Source organism: Nerophis ophidion, linkage group LG27 (genome assembly GCF_033978795.1).
Source record: "Nerophis ophidion isolate RoL-2023_Sa linkage group LG27, RoL_Noph_v1.0, whole genome shotgun sequence".
Lineage (NCBI taxonomy): Eukaryota > Metazoa > Chordata > Actinopteri > Syngnathiformes > Syngnathidae > Nerophis > Nerophis ophidion.
Genome location: NC_084637.1, coordinates 4,762,474 through 4,785,438, shown reverse-complemented (window position 1 = coordinate 4,785,438; position 22,965 = coordinate 4,762,474). Strand labels below are relative to the sequence as shown.

Here is a 22,965-nt window from a genome sequence, read left to right as displayed (position 1 = left end):
AAACAAAACCAGGCGGTCACGTGACCGTCACACGTCGAATCCGACCTAAAAAAGTGTAAAAACTTATTGGGGGGTTACCATTTAGTGGTCAATTGTGCAGAATATGTACTGTACTGTGCAATCTAATAATAAAAGTTTCAATCAATCGATTAAAAGTGTAAAGGAAAAAAGACACTTTTTATTTCAACCGTACTTCCCGTCAAAAGCCTAAAGACTGATCGCACAGTTCCTGTCTTCACAATAAAAGCGCAGCTCCATCACGCCTGCGCTAACAAAATAAGAGTCTCCCAAAGCCAGCGCAAACAAGCTAGCAAGCTACGGAGTTTGCCGCCAATGTATTTCTTGTAAAGTGTATAAAAACGAATATGGAAGCTGGACAAATAAGATGCCAAAAACCAACGACTTTCATGTGGTATTAGACAGAAAAGAGGAACTTTTTTTCTCCTCCATTTGAAAATGTGGACATTATCAGCACTATACTGTCTGATTCCAATCAATGCAAGTCATCAGAATCAGGTAATACACCAACTTATATTCTTGTCTTCATGAAAGATAGGAATCTATATGTTAAACATGCATGTATATTCATTAAAACACCTTTAACATATCAACAAAAACGGCAGAATAAAAAACTATAAATTATATACTGTATATATATATATATATATATATATATATATATATATATATGTGTGTGTATGTATATATGCGGTAGATCACCTCGACTTGGTCATTTATTAAGTAATTGATTAACGTTGAAAAACTTATTGGGGTGTTACCATTTAGTGGTCAATTGTACAGAATATGTACTGTACTGTGCAATCTACTAATACAAGTTTCAATCAATCAATCAATAAATGCCTACTGAGCCTATGGTGCTGTTAAGTTATTGTGGCTCAATTTGCCTTAATTTTTTTATTTTAATGTATTATTATTTAATATATATTATTGTTTTAGTTGCTTAATAGATATTCCTGGCTATGAATTTGCTCATTGCTATTTTTATGTTTTTGTGCATTATCTGTTGCCGTAATTATTAAAGGAACAGGTTACTCATCAGTTACTCAGTACTTGAGTAGTTTTTTCACAACATACTTTTTACTTTTACTCAAGTAAATATTTGGGTGACTACTCCTTACTTTTACTTGAGTAATAAATCTCTAAAGTAACAGTACTCTTACTTGAGTACAATTTCTGGCTACTCTACCCACCTCTGGTTTCAATAGGCCTTTAAACACTTTACATTTCTTCATATTCTTCTTCTTGTAATAGCAGCTTTAAGTTATTGTACTTGAAATGTTAATTGACCATTCCTGAGAATTTAATTGATATAACCATGTCTAAACACAATAAAATAGCATGTAAAACCTTTTTCAGAACACACACATTATACAAAAATACATTAAAAAATCAAAAAGAAAACGGGAACTCTAATTGGGAGTCTGAATTAGGATCTAGAAGTTTCTATACAAACATTGTGCCCTCACGTCGCCATTTTGGATTTTGGATTCTGGATTCATTCACAAACACTAACTACACCTTGCAAACACTCCATCATCAGAACGTGTAATTCAAAATTATAATGACCACAAAGATATCATTCAGTGAGTTGGTTCAGTAAAACTAACCTGTTAAACAGGAGAAAAAAAGCAGTTGTTCACAGACTGCTCGCTCTCATCAGAATGACGAGACACTTCCGGTCTGCAGGTAATAGCATTCAATTAGGACGAAGCGCTCTACTGCCCCCTACTGACCAAGGTGAATATTGACAAATGTGGAATGACCGCTCCAAAAACGAATTCAAACCACAAAATAAAATAAATAAATAAACACAAAAATGTGACACATTATGGGTGGGTCACAAATGTAATACAAAATATCAATACAAAGTGTCAAGAAAGAATAAACTCAACAGAGATACACTCTATCGGTCCCTAAGATATATAGATATTTAAAGACCAAGTAAAACCCACTACTACCGACCACACAGTCTGATAGTATATATATCAATGATGAAATCTTAACATTGCAACACATGCCAATACGGTCTTTGTAGTTTACTAAATTGAAATTTTAAATTTCGCGCGCAAAACGTCGCAGTATGATGTTGCGTGCGCATTGTAGAGGACATTTTGGTCCACCACCGTTCACAGCTATAAGTCGTCTCTTTACATCGCATAATTACGCAGTATTCTGGACATCTGTCTTGCTGAATCTTTTGCGATGTGTTCAATCGATAATGGAGACGTCAAAGAAGAAAGATGTAGGTGGGAAGCCGTGTATTGCGGCCGCCTTTAGCAACACAAACACAGCCAGTGTTTCATTGTTTCCTTGTTTTACATTCCCGAAAGATGACGGTGAAGCTTTACTATGGAACAGAGCGGTCAAGCGAACATGGTTCCCTACCACATGTCAACCGGCAGGTTTCGGTGAGAAAATGGTGGTAATAAGTCGGCTCTTACCGTAGACATTAGCGGAGAGCTTGCGTCGTTCCTTCTGCACCTGTCAAAGATGCAGCTGCGGACTCTCTTGCCTCCTTCCACCGGCCACCCCCGACCGTCGGATGCTTCCACCGTGGAGGAGAGAAGAAAAAAAATCTAATTCCGGCCCCCCACCGGCTGCCTTCGCCTCGTCGAGAAATGTGGCTTCCCTCGGAGACACTGGCGGTCACCACACCCGTGGCCACACCCCTCTGACTTTCAGGTTGTACAGGTACGACCAAATAATCTCACTAAAACATTAGTAACGCAATAAGCAGATAAGGGATTTTCCAGAATTATCCTTGTAAATGTGTCTAATAGCATCTGAATCGATCTGACGTCTATTTTTTTTTTCTAGTCCTTCACTCTCACTTTCCTCATCCACAAATTTTCCTCCTCGCTCAAATTAATGGGGAAATCGACGGTTTCTCGGTCCGAATCACTCTCGCTGCTGGTGTCCATGATTGTAAACAATGTTCAGATGTGAGGAGCTCCACAACCCGTGACGTCACGCGCACAACGTCTGCTACTTCCGGTACAGGCAAGGCTTTTTTATTAGCGACCAAAAGTTGTCAATTTTATCGTGGAGGTTCTCTACTAAATCCTTTCAGCAAAAATATGGCAATATGGCGAAATGATCAAGTATGACACATAGAATGGACCTGCTATCCCCGTTTAAATAAGAAAATCTCATTTCAGTATGCTTTTAATGTATTCATACATTGTTTATGTAGGATATACGCATGTATATATAACCTAATCATATTTTTTCTTCAACTTAAAAATAGCTGACCGTTTTTTTCCCCCTTCCCTGGGATTATATCCCGAGTTTTGATCTCGGTCGTCTGGTCCCTTATAGCATATAAGAATATTCTATTACTGTTAAGCAAACTATGAATAATAAAACATGTGTCCTTTATCATAGCTACACGTATGAAAGTGCGTGAAAATCAGTGGTATTCAGTGAGGTAAGATCAGAGGTGGATAGAGTAGCCAGAAATTGTACTCAAGTAAGAGTACTGTTACTTTAGAGATGTATTACTCAAGTAAAAGTAAGGAGTAGTCACCCAAATATTTACTTGAGTAAAAGTAAAAAGTATGTTGTTGTCAAGCTTGAACTGTGGGTGTTTGTGCTTCCTCGATGCAAGGATGATGTGGGACGAATCAGGCATGAATGTAAGTACATTTTTTTAGCAGCGTGGCAAGCCGTGGAGGTTTGTGATAGAAATGTGGCATGAAGCAGAATGCAAAAATCCCAGACCGATGGACAGAAAGAAAATGATTTAAGTAGTGGCTCTGATAATTAGGAACAGGTGCGGGACTGAGGGCAGGGGCGTGACTAGGATAAAACTAATGAGGTTGGCATGGAAACAAACAAAACCAGGAAGTGCAAAACGTGACTGATTGTCCAAAATCAAAAACATAACAAGACAAAACAAGATCCATAGGTGTGACAGTTGTGAAAAAACTACTCAAGTACTGAGTAACTGATGAGTAACCTGTTCCTTTAATGATGACGGCAACAAGTAATGCACAAAAACATAAAAATAGCAATGAGCGAATACATAGCCAGGAATATCTCAAGCAACTTAAACAATAATATATATTAAATAATACACTAAAATAAAAAAAATTAAGGCAAATTGAGCCACAATAACTTAACAGCACCATAGGCTCAGTAGGCATTCATCGATTGATTGATTGAAACTTGTATTAGTAGATTGCACAGTACAGTACATATTCTGTACGATTGACCACTAAATGGTAACACCCCAATAAGTTTTTCAACGTTAATCAATTACTTAATAAATGACCAAGTCGAGGTGATCTACCTCATATATACATACACACACATATCATTCATATATATATATATATATATATATATATATCGTATATCGTATATAATTTATAGTTATTTATTTTGCCGTTTTTGTTGACATGTTAAAGGTGTTTTAATGAATATACATGCATGTTTAACATATAGATTCCTATCTTTCATGAAGACAAGAATATAAGTTGGTGTATTACCTGATTCTGATGACTTGCATTGATTGGAATCAGACAGTATTGCTGATAACGTCCACATTTTCAAAGGGAGGAGAAAAAAAGTTCCTCTTTTCTGTCTAATACCACATGAAAGTCATTGTTTTTTGGCATCTTATTTGTCCAGCTTCCATATTTGTTTTTATACACTTTACAAGAAATACATTGGCGGCAAACTTCGTAGCTTGCTCGCTTGTTTGGGCTGGTTTTCGGAGACTCTTATTTTGTTAGCGCAGGCGCGATGGAGCGGCGCTTTTATTGTGAAGACAGGAACTGTGCGATCAGTCTTTAGGCTTTTGACGGGAAGTACGGTTGAAATAAAATGTGTCTTTTTCCCTTTACACTTTTGATCGATTGATTGAAACTTTTATTAGTAGATTACACAGTACAGTACATATTTTGCACAATTGACCACTAAATGGTAACACCCCAATAAGTTTTTCAACTTTTTTAGGTCGGATTCGACGTGTGACGGTCACGTGACCGCCTGGTTTTGTTTGATTGGTCCAACGTCACCAGCGACTGCATTTGATTGGTGAAACGCAGGCATGCGTAGTTCCTACTTTGAATGTGTGTCTGACAAAATCAAAACAAACAAAGCGTGCTTTAACAGATCGATAAAAAAAAAAAGTAGCGTGTAACGAGCTGATTGTCGATAAATGGAGCGGAGTAAAAGTAGCGTTTCTTCTCTATAATTCTACTCAAGTAAAAGTAAAAGTATGTTGCATAAAAACTACTCTTCCAAAAGTTACTCAAGTAGATATAACGGAGTAAATGTAGCGCGTTACTACCCACCTCTGGGTAAGATGAATGAAATGCGCTGACAGTTGATTGCTCCTGCCAAATGAGTTGCACTGAGTGGAGCCGATCACCACTCCAAGATGGCGGCCCCGCGTCTCGTCAGCACCAGTAGGCAGTAGTGCTCGATGCTACGTCAACTTATAATATGTCTATAGCTCTACCCTTTAGGTAACTTACCATATCACTGTGGTTGGTACCTTAACGCAAAGGTTCTAAACTGAGTTTCTCTGGTATCGAACCCGACTGCACTGCTTGGCGTAATACCATCTTTATTGTGTGTCGTCACTCAGCTTACTGTCAACAGAAGTGCTTGCATGGCGGCCGCTGTGTGCGACCCAACGTGTGTGCGTGTCGGAGCGGATTCTCAGGCCCTGTTTGCTCCAGGAGGGTAAGATTTAACAGGAACTGTGTCAACCTGAACACAAGTATTGACATTCTTAAGCCTTGTTCACACTGCCAGGCCGACATCCCATTTTTGTCACATCCAGATTGATTTTATGAAGTACGAACAGTTAAAAAAATTAAAAATACAATCAATGTAAAAATTTTATCAATACAATAAATTGGCAAACAGGGTTTGTAATGCAAGTCACATCGGGTGTCTGCATATTGGACTCACCTTAAAAACCTGAGGTCTGTTGGACAGAAAGTTTTTTTTATCCAGGATCAGATGGGGGGGTTAGACACAGGAATCTCAGCTTCTCCACCAGGATGTCAGGGATGATGGTGTTGAACCTGACCTCGGTATCCGGGAGTACTAGATGTTCCAGAGCTGAGTGGAGAGCATTGGCGTTGTGGACTGCTTTGGCCTGTAAGCAATCTGGTGTTGGTCAAAGTTCTTGGGGTGGCAGGATTTGAAATATTGAAGAACAACCCTTTCAAAACACTTCCTTAACCACAGATATCAGTGCCACTGGTCTGCAGTAATTGAAGTCTTTTACGGCTGCATATGTCTTTGTGGACGACAGTAGTTGCCTTAAGACGGGCAGGAGTTGGACTTGTGTCAGAGTTGATTTGAGTATCCCTGTCTGTACGCCTACCAGCTGGTCTGCACCTTGCCCAGTATGCCATTCAGCCCAGCCGGTTTACGCGGACTTTTAGCCTCCAGCCCGCCTCACCAGTGTTCTTGCAGAACAAGCAGTTGAGGACTTGAAGGTAGGAGGGGCATCTGAAGTGAGGCTGGCGAAAATGACTCAAAACGGGCAAAGAAGTGAATTAGTTCCTTCGCTAACGAATGTTCCGTGTTGTTGGCTGCCGATGACTGACTTTTGTAGCTCGTCAGGTGTCGGATGCCGTGCCACACCCGCCATGAGTCGTTGTTGTCCAGGTGCGCCTCCACTTTCTTCCTATACTTCACTTTCGAAGCCTTGATGCCTCTCCCGAGGTCAGATGAACCAGAAAAGTAAATCCAAATGAGGCTACGTTTCCTTTGACTCCGATTCTTTTTCCAGTCCAATCAGGATGCAATTCGTGTCCATCCATCCATCCATCTTCTTCCGCTTATCCGTGGTCTGGTCAGGGAAGCAGCAGCCTAAGCAGGGAAGCCCAGACTTTTCTCTCCTCAGCCACTTTGTCCAGCTCCTCCCGGTGGATCCCAAGGCGTTCCCAGGCCAGCCGGGAGTCAGTCTTCCCAAAGTGTCAATGTTACGGGTCTGCAGTAATTGAAGTCTTTTACGGCTGCATATGTCTTTGTGGATGACAGTGGTTGCCTTAAGACGGGCAGGAGTTGGACTTGTGTCAGAGTTGATTTGAGAATCCCTATCTGTACTCCTACCAGCTGGTCTGCACCTTGCCCAGTATGCCATTCAGCCCAGCCGCTTTACGCGGATTTCTAGCCTCCAGCCCGCCTCACCAGTGTTCTTGCAGAACAAGCAGTTGAGGACTTGAAGGTAGGAGGGGCATCTGAAGTGAGGCTGGCGAAAATGACTCAAAACAGGCAAAGGAGTGAATTAGTTCCTTCGCTAACGAATGTTCCGTGTTGTTGGCTGCCGATGACTGAGTTTTGTAGCTCGTCCGTTGTCGGATGCCGTGCCGCACCCGCCATGAGTCGTTGTTGTCCAGGTGCGCCTCCACTTTCTTCCTATACTTCACTTTCGAAGCCTTGATGCCTCTTCTGAGGTCAGATGAACCAGAAAACTAAATCCAAGTGAGGCTACGTTTCCTTTGACTCCGATTCTTTTTCCAGTCCAATCAGGATGCAATTTGTGTCCGTCCATCCATCCATCTTCTTCCGCTTATCCGAGGTCTGGTCAGGGAAGCAGCAGCCTAAGCAGGGAAGCCCAGACTTTCCTCTCCCCAGCCACTTTGTCCAGCTTCTCCCGGTGGATCCCAAGGCGTTCCCAGGCCAGCCGGGAGACAGTCTTCCCAAAGTGTCCTGGGTCTTCCGAAACACCTCACTAGAGAGGCGTTCGGGTGGCATCCTGACCAGATGCCGGAACCACCTCATCTGGCTCTTCTCCATGTGGAGGAGCAGCGGCTTTACTTTGAGTTCCCCCCAGATGACAGAGCTTCTCACCCTATCTCTAAGGGAGAGACCCAAACTCATTTGGGCCGCTTGTACCCGTGATCTTGTCCTTTCAGTCATAACCCAAAGCTCATGACCATAGGTGAGGATGGGAACGTAGATCGACAGGTGAATTGAGAGCTTTGCCTTCCGGCTCAGCTCCTTCTTCAAGACAATGGATCGATACAGCATCCGCATTACTGAAGACGCCGCACCGATCCGTCTGTCGATCTCACGATCCACTCTTCCCTCACTCGTGAACAAGACTCCGAGGAACTTGAACTCCTCCACTTGGGGCAGGGTCTCCTCCCCAACCCGGAGTTGGCACGCCACCCTTTTCCGTGCCAGAACCATGGACTTTGACTTGGAGATGCTGATTCACGGCAATTTGTGTACAAAATAAAAAAAATATTCACCCAAAAGAGCCGTTTAAAAGACCACGTCGACAGTAGAAAATTCTAGTACAAAGGTGGTGACCACATAGCCCTCCTCTCTGCCAACAAGAGTCTTCAATAACATGATGTGAAATGTTCATGTATCCATTTCATTCAGGCTTTACGTAAAGTCATGTATGGCATCATGTAAAACTATATACTCCCTCTAAGACATGGGTGTCAAAGTCTGGCCCAGGGGCCAAACCTGGCCCGTCGTGTAATTTAATTTGGCCCTTGAGGCAATATTAATTAATCATTAGAGCTGGCCCGTCGGTGCCGCTGTAACACCGCATTCACCGTTGCCAACCCTCCTAATTTTCCCGGTAGACTCCCAAAGTTCAGTGCCCCTCCCGAAAATCTCCCGGGGTAACCATTCTCCCGAATTTATACCGATTTCCACCTGGACAACTATATTGGGGGCGTGCATTTAAGGCACCGCCTTTAGCGTTGTCTACCACCTGTCGTCACGTCCGCTTTTCCTCCGTACTAACAGCGTGTCTCATAAGTGAATGCAAGGCATACTTGGTCAACAGCCATACAGGTCACACTGAGGGTGGCCGTATAAACAACTTTAGCACTATTACAAATATGCGCCACACTGTGAACCCACACCAAACAAGAATGACAAACACATTTCGGGTGAACATCCGCACCGTAACACAACAGAACAAATACCCAGGAACCCTTGCAGCACTAACTCTTCCAGGAAACTTCCAGCAAACTGACCAATAATTTTATTCATGCATTTTCTCTTGCTACTTCATGGCTTGAATGTTTGGTTTATTCAATATTGTTATTTTATTTTCAAATGTATTATTAGCCTGTGGAAAAAAAACGATATTTACCTCAGAAGATTGCAAATAGATACATTTTATTTGATATGCCATTGATATTTTTTAATTATTATTATTATTGTTTGAAACTGGATTTTGCATGTCACTAAAGTTATATAAGCCTTGCTTGTTCAATATTTAATGCAAAACTTGTTTGGGTCCCTATTAAAAGGTTAAATTATTCAACCTTGGCCCAGGGCTTTGTTCCGTTTAAAATTTTGACCCACTCTGTATTTGAGTTTAACACCCCTGCTCTAAGATGTATTTGTGTTGATATTTTGAGTGTCTGGCGTATGGGTTTTCTGCAATTCGATTTTCGGCGAACCGTTAGGAACAGATACATAACAAAAACCGAGGTACCACGGTACTTCATTGAGATGTGACACTTTTCTTTCTCTTTCTAGCTATCCACTTGAACAAGCTGCCAGAACTGTAAACCGTCAAAGGTTTTTGTGACACAGGGGCATCCTCCGAGCCGCCCCACCCCGCCTCCTTCATCAAAGAATGAGACTCACGGTTCCAGGAGAGATGCGAACGCTTCAACACGTACTAACGAATAAGGCAGCTGTCGCTCTGCTACGAAAGAGCATTGTGTTAACGTCACCTATTTCATTATCATTTTGACGCTTTAGTCTATTTATTTATTTGTTTGTTGCTGGTGTCACGGTTGCATGAATCCTAATTAAGTCTGAATGTTTTATGTATTTGGAAAATGCTTATTTTGGGTTATTAGGTGTAATAGCAAAATGTGGAATATCCCAGACTTACCAGTGCACCGTGTATGCACTGTATACACTATGTATTTGACACTCATTTATTGACATTAAAGGTTTAATGTTATTAAACATTAACATTAAAGTCTAATGTTAACAATATTGGCACTTATTTTATAGTTCTGCACCTTTAAAATTGTCATCTTGCTGCGGGGTTTGTTCTCCCGGAATGCAAACGGACTATTCCGGACAAGGCGTGAAGGTAGGAACATATTTAGTAATTTAACTAAAAATCTGGGCAGGGCATGAGGTAAAAAAAACATAAGCTACGGCCCGGAACAAACACAAAACTGTGCATGAAACAAACAACATAAACTACGGCTTAGAACAAACAAATTGTGGCAAGAAATAAACACGACTTGCGTGGACACGGCATGGATCGAACAACATGAACTATGGGATCTCTTGAAAACAAGCAATGACGCCAGGCTGACTTGACTGGTAAACACAGGCTTAAATAAGGGTCTTGATTAGAAACAGGTGCGCGGTCCGAACACCAGAGGCAGGTGAAAAATCATAGGTCGGCATGGTAACCAAACAAAACAAGGGAGCGCAAACAGGAACTGAAAGAGTCCAAAAACTTACAAAATATAACAAAAACATAATCCAGACCACAGATCACGACAAAAATGAAGGTAAAATATCCTCCAAAATAGATACACTTGAAGCTCATGGAGAGAATTCCAAGAGTGTGCAAAACAGTAATCAGAGAAAAGGGAGGCTATTTTGAATAAACTGGAATTGAAAACAGCGCCCCCCGCGACCCCAGGAGAGGGGAGTGAGCGGTGGAAAATGGATGGATGGATGAAAACATGTTTTCAGTTATTTCACCTTTTTTTTGTTAAAGGGGAACATTATCAGCAGACCTATGTAAGCGTCAATATATACCTTGATGGTGCAGAAAAAAGACCATCTATTTTTTTAACCGATTTCCGAACTCTAAATGGTTGAATTTTGGCGAATTAAACGCCTTTCTGTTCATCGCGCTGGAGGCGATGACGTCAGAATGTGACGTCACCGAGGTAACACACCCACCATTTGCATTTTCAACACATTACAAACACCGGGTCTCAGCTCTGTTATTTTCCGTTTTTTCGACCATTTTTTGGAACCTTGGAGACATCATGCCTCGTCGGTGTGTTGTCGGAGGTTGTAACAACACTAACAGGGAGGGATTCAAGTTGCACCACTGGCAAGAAATCTGCCGCCAGATCCCCATTGAATGTACCAGAGTGTCTTCACATTTGACCGGCGATGCTAAGGCAGACATGGCACAGAGATGTATGGATAACCTGCAGATGCATTTGCAACGATAGTCAACTAAATCAAAAAGATGAGTTTTGTTGATTTTGACTGCCAGGTAATCGATGCTAACATGCTATGCTAATCGATGCTAACATGCTATTTACCGGCGGTGCTAAAGCAGACATGGCACAGAGATGTATGGATAACCTGCAGATGCATTTGCAACTATATTACATTTCCTTCCACCCACATTTAATGCGAAACAAACACTTACCAATCGACGGATTTAAGTTGCTCCAGTGTCAAAAGATGCGAAAGTCCTGATCGTTTGGTCCGCACATTTTACCGGCGATGCTAACGCAGCTATTCGGCCATGCTATGGCTATGAATAGCGTCAATAGCTATTCGCTCAATAGCTTCAGTTTCTTCTTCAATACTTTCATACTCCAACCATCTGTTTCAATACATGCGTAATCTGTTGAATCGCGTAAGTCGCTGAAATCCGAGTTTGAATCCGAGCTAATGTCGCTATATCTTGCTGTGGTATTCCCATTGTTTGTTTACATTGGCAGCACTGTGTTACGTCACAGGGAAATGGCCAGTGTCTTCGCAGAGAGCCGAAAATAAGGCACTTTAAAGCTTTATTTAGGGATATTCCGAGACCGGTAAAATTTTGAAAAAACCTTCAAAAAATACAACAAGCCCCTGGGAACTGATTTTTATTGTTTTTAACCCTTTTGAAATTGTGATAATGTTCCCCTTTAAGTACGTAACTCCACATGTGTTCATTCATAGTTCTGATGTGACAATCTACCATTTAAATAGTCATGGAAATAAAGAAAAACTCATTGAATGAGGAGAAGGTATGTCCATACTTTTGGACTGTACTGTATATATTGTACAGGGAGACAGAACGGAGGGGTGACTAAAAAAAAAAAAGTCTCAGCCTGGGGCCAAGGAAAAAATAACTCGATAGCACACATAAACTTGTTATTATGACAAAGAAACCACAAGAATTGCAAAAGGAGGGGCCAGACGGGCCACCGGGGGCGAAGCTGCTGCTCTTTTAGCGCTGCTCCAGCTGTCTGTCACCCTCAGGGGGTTCATGTGCTGGTGTCCACGGGGTGTATGTGTGTTAAGTCCGGAGGCCTGGAGTTGATCTGCAGGAATAGAGTCCTTCTCTCCAGGTGTTGTCACAGGGAAAAAGTTTGGTTCGTCTTTACTGCATTGTCAGCAATGAGAATCTTGAAGCAACAACCTTGCCTCATCGCAGCCAAGGAAAACAATTAAGATTAGAATGGTTGTGTTTGAGCAAGCAAAAACAAATGTTAACTGTAATTGTGTATATCTGGTCCTCAAATTCATCCTGCAGGGCAGACGGCATCTGATGTCATCATAAAAGCCTGAGTGTCCAGAGTTTTGCACGCATCCTCCAGTCATTTCTGGCAGGTTTGGGGTGCCTTGAACAGCTGCTAGCATCTTTCAATTTGTTGATACGTCAGGGCAAGGCTTACTCCAATCAGCAGATGTCCTCTTATCATGATTCCAAAAAGGTATCTTCGACGCCCTTGACTGAAAGGGTTGCCAGGCACTCCTATTCTCCAAATCAATAAATCAATCAATGTTTATTTACATAGCCCTAAGTCACGAGTGTCTCAAAGGGCTGCACAAGCATCAAAGACATCCTCGGTTCAGATCCCACATCAGGGCAAGGAAAAACTCAACTTAATGGGACAATGAGAAACCTTGGAGATAACCGCAGATGTGAGGACGCCCCCCCATCTCCCCCCAACCCCCCCCCCTCCCCTTGGGGAGACCGCTGCAATGGACGTCGAGTGGATCTAGCATAATATTGTGAAAGTCCAGTCCATAGTGGATCTAGCATAATAGTGAGAGTCCAGTCCATAGTGGATCTAACATAATAGTGTGAGAGTCCAGTCCATAGTGGATGTGGTTAATATTGTGAGAGTCCAGTCCATAGTGCATCTAACATAATAGTGAGAGTCCAGTCCATAGTGGATCGAACATAATAGTGTGAGAGTCCAGTCCATAGTGGATCGAACATAATAGTGAGAGAGTCCAGTCCATAGTGGATCTAACATAATAGTGAGAGTCCAGTCCATAGTGGATCTAACATAATAGTGAGAGTCCAGTCCATAGTGGATCTAACATAATAGTGAGAGAGTCCAGTCCATAGTGGATCGAACATAATAGTGTGAGAGTCCAGTCCATAGTGGATCGAACATAATAGTGAGAGAGTCCAGTCCATAGTGGATCTAACATAATAGTGAGAGTCCAGTCCATAGTGGATCTAATAATAGTGAGAGTCCAGTCCATAGTGCTTGTATTTTTTTCTCTAAAAAGGGTTTCAGGATTTTTAAAGACATACCTTTTAACCTTTTAAATTCCTTCCTCTTCTTTCCTGACAATTTAAATCAATGTTCAGATACATTTATTTTTTTTTATTGTAAAGAATAATGAATACATTTTAATTTAATTCTGCATTTTAGCTTCTGTTTTTTCGACGAAGAATATTTGTGAAATATTTCTTCAAATTTATGATTAAAATTTAAAAAAAATATTCTGGCAAATGTGTGGGTTCCCTCCGGGTACTCCGGCTTCCTCCCACTTCCAAAGACATGCACCTGGGGATAGGTTGATTGGCAACACTAAATGGTCCCTAGTGTGTGAATGTGAGTGTGAATGTTGTCTGTCTATCTGTGTTGGCCCTGCGATGAGGTGGTGACTTGACCAGGGTGTACCCTGCCTTCTGCCCGATTGTAGCTGAGATAGGCGCCAGCGCCCCCCGCGACCCCGAAAGGGAATAAGCGGTAGAAAATGGATGGATGGATTCAGTCCATAGTGGATCAAACATATTAGTGAGAGTCCAGTCCATAGTGGATCTAACATAATAGTGAGAGTCCAGTCCATAGTGGATCCAACATAATAGTGAGAGTCCAGTCCATAGTGGATCTAACATAATAGTGAGAGTCCAGTCCATAGTGGATCTAACATAATAGTGAGAGTCCAGTCCATAGTGGATCTAACATAATAGTGAGAGTCCAGTCCATAGTGGATCCAACAAAATAGTGTGAGTCCAGTCCATAGTGGATCTAACATAATAGTGAGAGTCCAGTCCATAGTGGATCTAACATAATAGTGAGAGTCCAGTCCATAGTGGATCCAACAAAATAGTGTGAGTCCAGTCCATAGTGGATCTAACATAATAGTGTGAGAGTCCAGTCCATAGGGGTGTCCAGCGACATCCATTCCAACAGGACAGGCAGGTTTCTCCAAACCCAAAAATCCTTTCAATGTTGTTGAGAATGTTGATGAATTCCATTGTTTAGATTTTGGAGATTAGTGTAAAAAGAGGTTAGAAGACAGGATGAGACTAAGTGACAAAGTAGGGCTGACATGGAGAGAGGAGGGAGTGTGACCGCCTTTGCCTAGAGCTGAGACAGACAATATATGAATACTGATAAATATGACTGTCGGAATCATTTTCAGAAGCAAAATATACATAAAGAGGAATTGTTATGGAAATTTCGGTCATCTATGGGTCCTTGAAACATGGCTGTCACCGTAGGTTGAAATACAAACACTGAGTCATTCCACTCACCTTTTTAGCTCCATCGAAGTGATTCGTGATTTGGAGGCCCACAGTGAGCGGTCTGAGGAGGCCAGAAGTTAAGCATCTGCTGCTGAAGTTCAAGGCCAGCAGGTCGGGCTCACAGGGGCAGTGAAGACATGAGGATTAAAAGATTCATTAGGACACATTAGTTTTGCACCACTTCTACTTGGACGTCTAACCAATGATGATAGCTGAGCTGGAACATGCATGTGTGTCTTGTGCTCCTGTATCCAAGCAACAACAATGTGTGCAGACCTGCAACCATCTTCTTCCGCTTATCCGAGGTCGGGTCGCGGGGGCAACAGCCTAAGCAGGGAAACCCAGACTTCCCTCTCCCCAGCCACTTCGTGTAGCTCTTCCCGGGGGATCCCGAGGCGTTCCCAGGCCAGCCGGGAGACATAGTCTTCCCAACGTGTCCTGGGTCTTCCCAGTGGCCTCCTACCGGTTGGACGTGCCCTAAACACCTCCCTAGGGAGGCGTTCGGGTGGCATCCTGACCAGATGCCTGAACCACCTCTTCTGGCTCCTCTCCATGTGGAGGAGCAGCGGCTTTACTTTGAGTTCCTCCCGGATGGCAGAGCTTCTCACCCTATCTCTAAGGGAGAGGGCGGAGGAAACTCATTTCGGCCGCTTGTACCCGTGATCTTATCCTTTCGGTCATGACCCAAAGCTCATGACCATAGGTGAGGATGGGAACGTAGATCGACCGGTAAATTGAGAGCTTTGCCTTCCGGCTCAGCTCCTTCTTCACCACAACGGATCGATACAACGTCCGCATTACTGAAGACGCCACACCGATCCGCCTGTCGATCTCACGATCCACTCTTCCCCCACTCGTGAACAAGACTCCTAGGTACTTGAACTCCTCCACTTGGGGCAGGGTCTCCTCCCCAACCTGGAGATGGCACTCCACCCTTTTCCGGGCGAGAACCATGGACTCGGACTTGGAGGTGCTGATTCTCATCCGAGTCGCTTCACACTCGGCTGCGAACCGATCCAGCGATACAACCGACGTAAACAACAAAAAACATTTTTAATTTTCTGTAAACAACTATAAAAGAGAATCAATCTCAATATCTGAGTAGTCTCAATTGTAGTCCAAAAGTTCCCCATTCTTTTCTATCCTCTTGTTGTGGGGCAGACTGGCTCGTACATGCACATGCATGCTAAAAATCCTCCGCTGTTGCCATTTCTAATACAAAGTAGTGTATAGTTCTGACTTATATCTGTCAGTAGACTTCATTTGGAAGCTCTAAAAACTACAACAATACTACTTCAGATAAAATACTACACGGTCTAGCTCCATCATATCTTGCCGATTGTATTGTACCATATGTCCCGGCAAGAAATCTGCCTTCAAAGAACTCCGGCTTGTTAGTGATTCCCAGAGCCCAAAACAAGTCTGCGGGCTAAAGAGCATTTTATATCCGGGGCTCCAGTACTCTGGAATACTCTGTGTCAGCACTTTTGTTTTTCATTAATAGTCATATATTGTGTCTAACTGCAGCTGTTGAGCTTACCCCCTTCCTTCAGCGGCAGCTTCAGTGATGTAACCAGGGACCTCCCAAATAAATAGAGGAAGCACACGGGCTGGACTTTCCCTCCTGGACATTGTTTGCTTTCCCCGATCCTTTACCCCTGTTTTGGACTTCCGGACTTCTCCCTCCTGCCTACGACCCCGCTCAGACTTCGGACCTCTAGGCTTCTTCCCCTTGGACTCGGACGCTGTATATCCAACACAGGCTTCGACAAACCTTACGGTATTTACATACGGTTAATTTCCACGCAGTTTTCCATTCAAACAGTAGCATACACACCCCATACAATCATCAAGCACTCAATAAATCTGTTGATCTTGATCTGCTGTTGTCGTGCCGTCTGCTTCCCCCGGTCCTTACATGACTGTCTCTGCATGATTCCTTGCTTCTTGTCTGTATAATAGATGTCATCAGTGTGTTTGAACCTGACAATCGTTGGCGTAGTGGGTAGAGCGGCCATGCCAGAAACCTGAGGGTTGCAGGTTTGCTTCCCATCTATTGACATCCGAATCGCTGCCCTTGTGTCCTTGGGCAGGACACTTCACACTGGTGAATGAATGATGAATGAATGATTGGTGGTGGTCGGAGGGGCCGTAGGCGCAAACTGGCAGCCACGCTTCCGTCAGTCTACCCCAGGGCAGCTGTGGCTACAGATGTAGCTTACCACCACAAGGTGTGAATGCATGATGGGTTCCAACTTCTCTGTGAACGCTTCGAGTATCTAACAATAGAAAAGCGCGATATAAATCTAATCTATTATTATTATTATTAATAATCTATATATATATTGTGACGGACTCTCGCCGTCGTGCGGGTTCCATGGACCGTCAAGGAAGGACATGATTGTCTGCGGTCGGGTTGCGCCTCCCTCTGCTGCTCGCTCCACCATCTGCTTTTCAGCAGCACGTCGTTTCAGTCTTGCTCTCCGTCTCTCGTGCGTTGCAGGTGCTGCGTTCTCTCCTCCTTCTCCCCTTTTATACATCGTGAGGAAATATGTCAATCGTGACCAGGTGCGCGATCCACACACCTGATCTCGCTTGCGGCGTCGCTCCCGGCATGCTCCGCCTCGCCGCTCGCCCGCGTTCTCTGCCTCTTCGCCGCCATCTTGGGCCGGGCTTCCGCGTGTCCTGCCCCACTGCTCGTTCGGCCCGGCTCCGCCTCTTCACATATATATATATATATATATATATATAAAAAAATTGCGATTGTGACGTGTACTGGACACATTTACAACAGCTGTTTCTTTCATTCAAAAATGAGTAAACACAATATTTGCATGTACTTCACTGCCAAATGCAGGATGTCTCTCTAATGGTGCATGAGCAGAGTTGAAGTTTGCAAGGGATATGTTTGCTCAGCCTGCTGATTTGTGGCTAACATTTTGTGAGTACACACACACAAGTTTCTTACTTTGATGACCCCCCCCTGCACCGATTGGCTAATTGTTATTTTCCTCCCATTCTGCAGAGATGTGGCCCGACTCCACTCGAAGGTGGCTCGGTGACACTTCTTCGTGGATATTTATATCCAATCCAAACATGGCAGGAGGCAAGGTGGCAAAGGGGAGGGGTGTGGATGTCCGTCACAGTGGACGTGGACAGGCAGTCCACCTGCACTCTTCACTCAGAGGGAGACAGTTCTCCTCTGGCATGGATGTCCACAGAAGGCCGACAAGGATGAAAAGACGGGATGAGTATTCACAGCAACAACTAGTAGTTTTTGCTTTTGTTCAATCAATCAATCAATCAATGTTTACTTATATAGCCCTAAATCACTAGTGTCTCAAAGGGCTGCACAAACCACTACGACATCCTCGGTAGGCCCACATAAGGGAAAGGAAAACTCACACCCAGTGGGACGTCGGTGACAATGATGACTATGAGAACCTTGGAGAGGAGGAAAGCAATGGATGTCGAGCGGGTCTAACATGATACTGTGAAAGTTCAATCCATAATGGATCCAACACAGTCGCGAGAGTCCAGTCCAAAGCGGATCCAACACAGCAGCGAGAGTCCCGTTCACAGCGGAGCCAGCAGGAAACCATCCCAAGCGGAGGCGGATCAGCAGCGCAGAGATGTCCCCAGCCGATACACAGGCAAGCAGTACATGGTCACCGGATCGGACCGGACCCTTTCCACAAGGGAGAGTGGGACATAGAAGAAAAAGAAAAGAAACGGCAGATCAACTGTTCTAAAAAGGGAGTCTATTTAAAGGCTAGAGTATACAAATGAGTTTTAAGGTGAGACTTAAATGCTTCTACTGAGGTGGCATCTCGAACTTTTGTTGAGTTATTTAGTCATTATTGCATCGTGGATTTTAAAGTAGTGTACCACTGAGATTGGAGAATTTTTTCCTATGATGAAATTACATCGTTTTAGAGCGTATGAAGTGTTTTGTGAGCATAGAGAGTGTTTATAGGTGTTTACAAAGCTGGGTGTGGTTTGTGGATGGATAATAAAGACAAAAACAGTTAAATCAGGGGTCCCAAAACTTTTTGACCCGGGGGCTGGGTATACACACATGTATGTATGTGTGTATATATATATATATATATCCATCCCCATCCATTTTCTACCGCTTATTCCCTTTCGGGGTCGCGGGGGGCGCTGGCGCCTATCTCAGCTACAATCGGGCGGAAGGCAGGGTACACCCTGGACAAGTCGCCACCTCATCACAGGGCCAACACAGATAGACAGACAACATTCACACTCACATTCACACATATTAGGGGATGCACCGATTAATCGGTAACCGAATATATTCGGCCGAATGTGGCTTTTTTTGCCAAGTCTCTTATTCTTTTTAATAACATTGTTATTCTTGGATGGACCGCTCGTCGGGACCCAGGATGGACCGCTCGCCTGTATCGGTTGGGGACGTCTCTACGCTGCTGATCCGCTTGAGATGGTTTCCTGTGGACGGGACTCTGGCTGCGGTCTTGGATCCGCTTGAACTGAACTCTCGCGGCTGTGTTGGAGCCACTATGGATTGAACTTTCACAGTATCATGTTAGACCCGCTCGACATCCATTGCTTTCGGTCCCCTAGAGAGGGGGGGTTGCCCACATCTGAGGTCCTCTCCAAGGTTTCTCATAGTCAGCATTGTCACTGGCGTCCTCACTGGATGTGAATTCTCCCTGCCCACTGGGTGTGAGTTTTCCTTGCCCTTTTGTGGGTTCTTCCGAGGATGTTGTAGTCGTAATGATTTGTGCAGTCCTTTGAGACATTTGTGATTTGGGGCTATATAAATAAACATTGATTGATTATTCTGAAGCTAACTAATAATAAATAAAATACTTCTTACGATTAATGCAACTTCTTGGATTGATGGAATAAAACGCATGAGAATGTTTTTAATTTTGAACGTTATTTTTAACCTTGTGATTACCAGCCGAATCATTCATTACTTATCGCAGGGGTCGGGAACCTTTTTGTCTGAGAGAGCCAAGAATCCAAATATTTTAAAATGTATTTCCGCAAGAGCCGTATAATATTTTTTTCAACGCTGAACACAACTAAACGCGTGCATTTTTAAGTAAGACCAACATTTCTAGATTATAATAGGTCTCTTATTCTTCGTAATAACATTGTTATTCTGAAGCTAACTGCGGAGGGGGCGTGGCCTGTAGAGAAGCGGGGTGTTGCCAGGACCAGCCTCGAAATCAGCGACAGGTGCATAGCCGGCCCACCTGGGCCTTTTTTTATCTAATTTATAAGCAGCAGCCAGGAGGAGAGACGGGGTTGGGGCTGGAGCCAGAGTGCGAGCGAGAACAAAAGAGTAAAAAGACAATTGCTGGAAAGCAACTGAGAAACTTATTGAAAAATAAAAAAAATATTGTAACACTGAAACAGGCTCTCATGTCGGTGTTTGGTGGTCTGAAGAACCCCCAGGAGGGCAAACCCTAAACTAACCGATAATAAATAAATCACTTCTTACTAGGGATGCACCGATTAATCGGTAACCGAATATATTCGGCCGAATATGGCAAAAAAAGCCACATTCGGCCTTCGGTGGAATGAGTTAAAAACAAGGCCGAATAGTGGCGTGTGACGCAATTTTTTGACGCGGTGACGCAATCAACCAACGTGCAGTGACGTTGGGATATGTTGTGTACCTGTATAAGTGTATGAGGTTACAAGCACACACTTATTGAGATTTAGTGGGGCCTCTGTTTACATTATTAGCCTGTTGTGTAGGCTACCTGTATAAGTGTATGAGGTTACAAGCACACACTTAATTGAGATTTACTTGAGCCTTCTGTTTACATTATTAGCATATCTACTGTGGCTAAGCAGACTTTTGCCAAAGGGAGAATAATTCATTTGTTGTGGGTTTATCCACTTTAATGCACTTTATTTTTTTTGCAATGCATGTTTTGTTTGAAGGCCTAATATAAATGAAAAACTTTGTGCTTTTTTTTGAAAAGCAAAGACTACTGGATTATTAAAAAAATGTCAATATTCAATAAAAAAATTACTTCATTTGAAAAACATGTCTAAATATTTATTCCAGGCTATTTATGCTATATAAAAAAATTGTGAAAAACTGCATTCATTATTCGATCTTCGGCCAAGCGTTTAAGTTTTACTCGGCTTCGGCTTCGGCCAGAAATTTTCATTTCGGTGCATCCCTAATATATATATATATATATTACGACATACAGCTTGATACCAGGTGGGGTAAAGTGATGAAGGTGTGGGGCAGGGGTCGGGAACCTTTTTGACTGAGAGAGCCATAAAAGCTAAATATTATAAAACGATTTCCGTAAGAGTCAAATCATATTTTTTAACACTAAATAAAACTAAATGCGTGCATTTTTAAGTAAGACTGTCAGGCTTTGATAAAAGGATTTGGACTCAGATGCAGATTTGGGACTTTAGACAGGCTTTTATTTTGACAGTTTCCTTTTACCTCCCGAGTCAAGAAAAAACATCTAATATCACAAAAATAAACTACGCGGCGAAAAGGTTCCAGAAAAAGAAGGAACAACCGAAATCACTCCGAACGGAGGAAAACACAAAAGTAAAGACGAACTATAAACAGTATTTAACAAAAAGCGCTCCAGCAGGAGGACCAAAACAACATCTATGAAAAATTCTACACTAACTAATCTAATAAAGTATTTAACAAAAATAGTCACTCAAAAAGTTGAGGAATGAATGAAAAAACTTAACTGAAACTTACCACTGCGGCTGAATAACTAAATAACCAAAATAACTCTGCTGAGGAGGAAAAAAGGAAAACTCAAAATATTCATAAAGGGGTTCAGGATCAAGGGACATTGGCAGAAGACAAGGCAAGGCATGGACAAAGACATGGACGCTAGAGAGCACGAATAAACGAGACAATCTGGCACAGAACAAAGGAAGGAGTGAGCTTATAAACACATGAAGGTAATAGGGAACAGCTGGAAACAATCAGAGAACAGGGATGACGTCAGACTGATGACACAAAAGGAAGGGCAAGTGACCTGAAACGAGAGGAGAGTTACTTTTCAAATTAAAACCATAAGACAAAAAACCCAAAACAAGACATCCCTCACCGCGGTGTGACAAAGACCAACATTTTAAGACTATAATACGTATCTTCTTCTTTTTAATAACATTGTTATTCTGAAGCTAACCGATAATAAATAAAATAGTTCTTACCATTAAAGCATGGGTGTCAAACTCTGACAAATTTGGCCCGCCGTGTAATTTCATTTGGCCCTTGAGGCAATAATAAATTAACATTAGAGCTGGCCCGCCGGTTTTATACAGTGGCGGTGCCGCTGTATCACCGCATTCAACGCTATTTCTCATACTTGCCAACCATCCCGATTTTTCCAGGAGAATCCCGAATTTCAGTGCCCCCCCCGAAAATCACCCGGGGCAACCATTCTCCCGAATTTCCACCCGGACAACAATATTGGGGGCGTGCCTTAAAGGTACTGCTTTTAGAATCCTCTACAACCTGTCGTCACGTCCGCTTTTCCTCCATACAAACAGCGTGCCGGCCCAGTCACGTTATATATGCGGCTTCTACACACACACAAGTGAATGCAAGGCATACTTGGTCAACAGCCATACAGGTCACACTGAGGGTGGCCGTATAAACAACTTTAACACTGTGAACCCACACCAAACAAGAATGACAAACACATTTCGGGGGAACATCCGCACCGTAACACAACATGGGTGGTATAGCTCGGTTGGTAGAGCGGCCGTGCCAGCAACTTGAGGGTTGCAGGTTCAATCCCCGCTTCTGCCATCCTAGTCACTGCCGTTGTGTCCTTGGGCAAGACACTTTACCCACCTGCTCCCAGTGCCACCCACACTGGTTTAAATGTAAATTAGTTATTGGGTTTCACTATGTAAAGCGCTTTGAGTCAGTAGAGAAAAAGCGCTGTATAAATATAATTCACTTCACTTCACATAAACACAACAGAACAAATACCCAGAACCCCTTGCAGCATTAACTCTTCCGGGACGCTACAGTATACACCCCCGCTACCAACAAAACTGGATTTTGCATGTCACTATAAAGTTATATAAGCCTTGCTTGTTCAATATTCAATGCAAAACTTGTTTGGGTCCCTATTAAAAGGTTAAATTGTTCAACTTTGGCCTTCGGCTCTGTTCAGTTTAGAATTTTGGCCCACTCTGTATTTGAGTTTGACACCCCTGCAGTAATGCGACTT

At 43.0% G+C, this 22,965-nt stretch overlaps 2 protein-coding genes across 4 annotated transcripts in view; one reads left to right on the top strand and one right to left on the bottom strand.

The window, feature by feature from the left end:
- si:ch211-246m6.5 (von Willebrand factor D and EGF domain-containing protein) overlaps positions 1-9,970 on the top strand; it is a 49,687-nt gene extending 39,717 nt beyond the window's left edge. The window contains exons 32-33 of one of the 2 annotated variants that reach the window (XM_061889020.1): positions 5,618-5,715; positions 9,502-9,970. In XM_061889020.1, the coding sequence (XP_061745004.1) occupies positions 5,618-5,715; positions 9,502-9,513 (110 nt within the window). In that variant the 3' untranslated portion in view covers positions 9,514-9,970. The remainder of the gene's footprint in view (positions 1-5,617; positions 5,716-9,501) is intronic. The other variant, XM_061889021.1, reaches the window with a different exon arrangement.
- kynu (kynureninase) overlaps positions 1-15,185 on the bottom strand; it is a 101,049-nt gene extending 85,864 nt beyond the window's left edge. Inside the window, exons 1-2 of one of the 2 annotated variants that reach the window (XM_061889024.1) lie at positions 14,738-15,185; positions 5,947-6,136 (exon numbers count right to left, since the gene is read on the bottom strand). The gene's annotated coding sequence lies outside the window, so the exon portion shown is untranslated. Of the gene's footprint in view, positions 1-1,628; positions 1,743-5,946; positions 6,137-14,737 lie in introns of those variants that run through there. The other variant, XM_061889023.1, reaches the window with a different exon arrangement.
- Between the last annotated feature and the right edge of the window lie 7,780 nt (positions 15,186-22,965).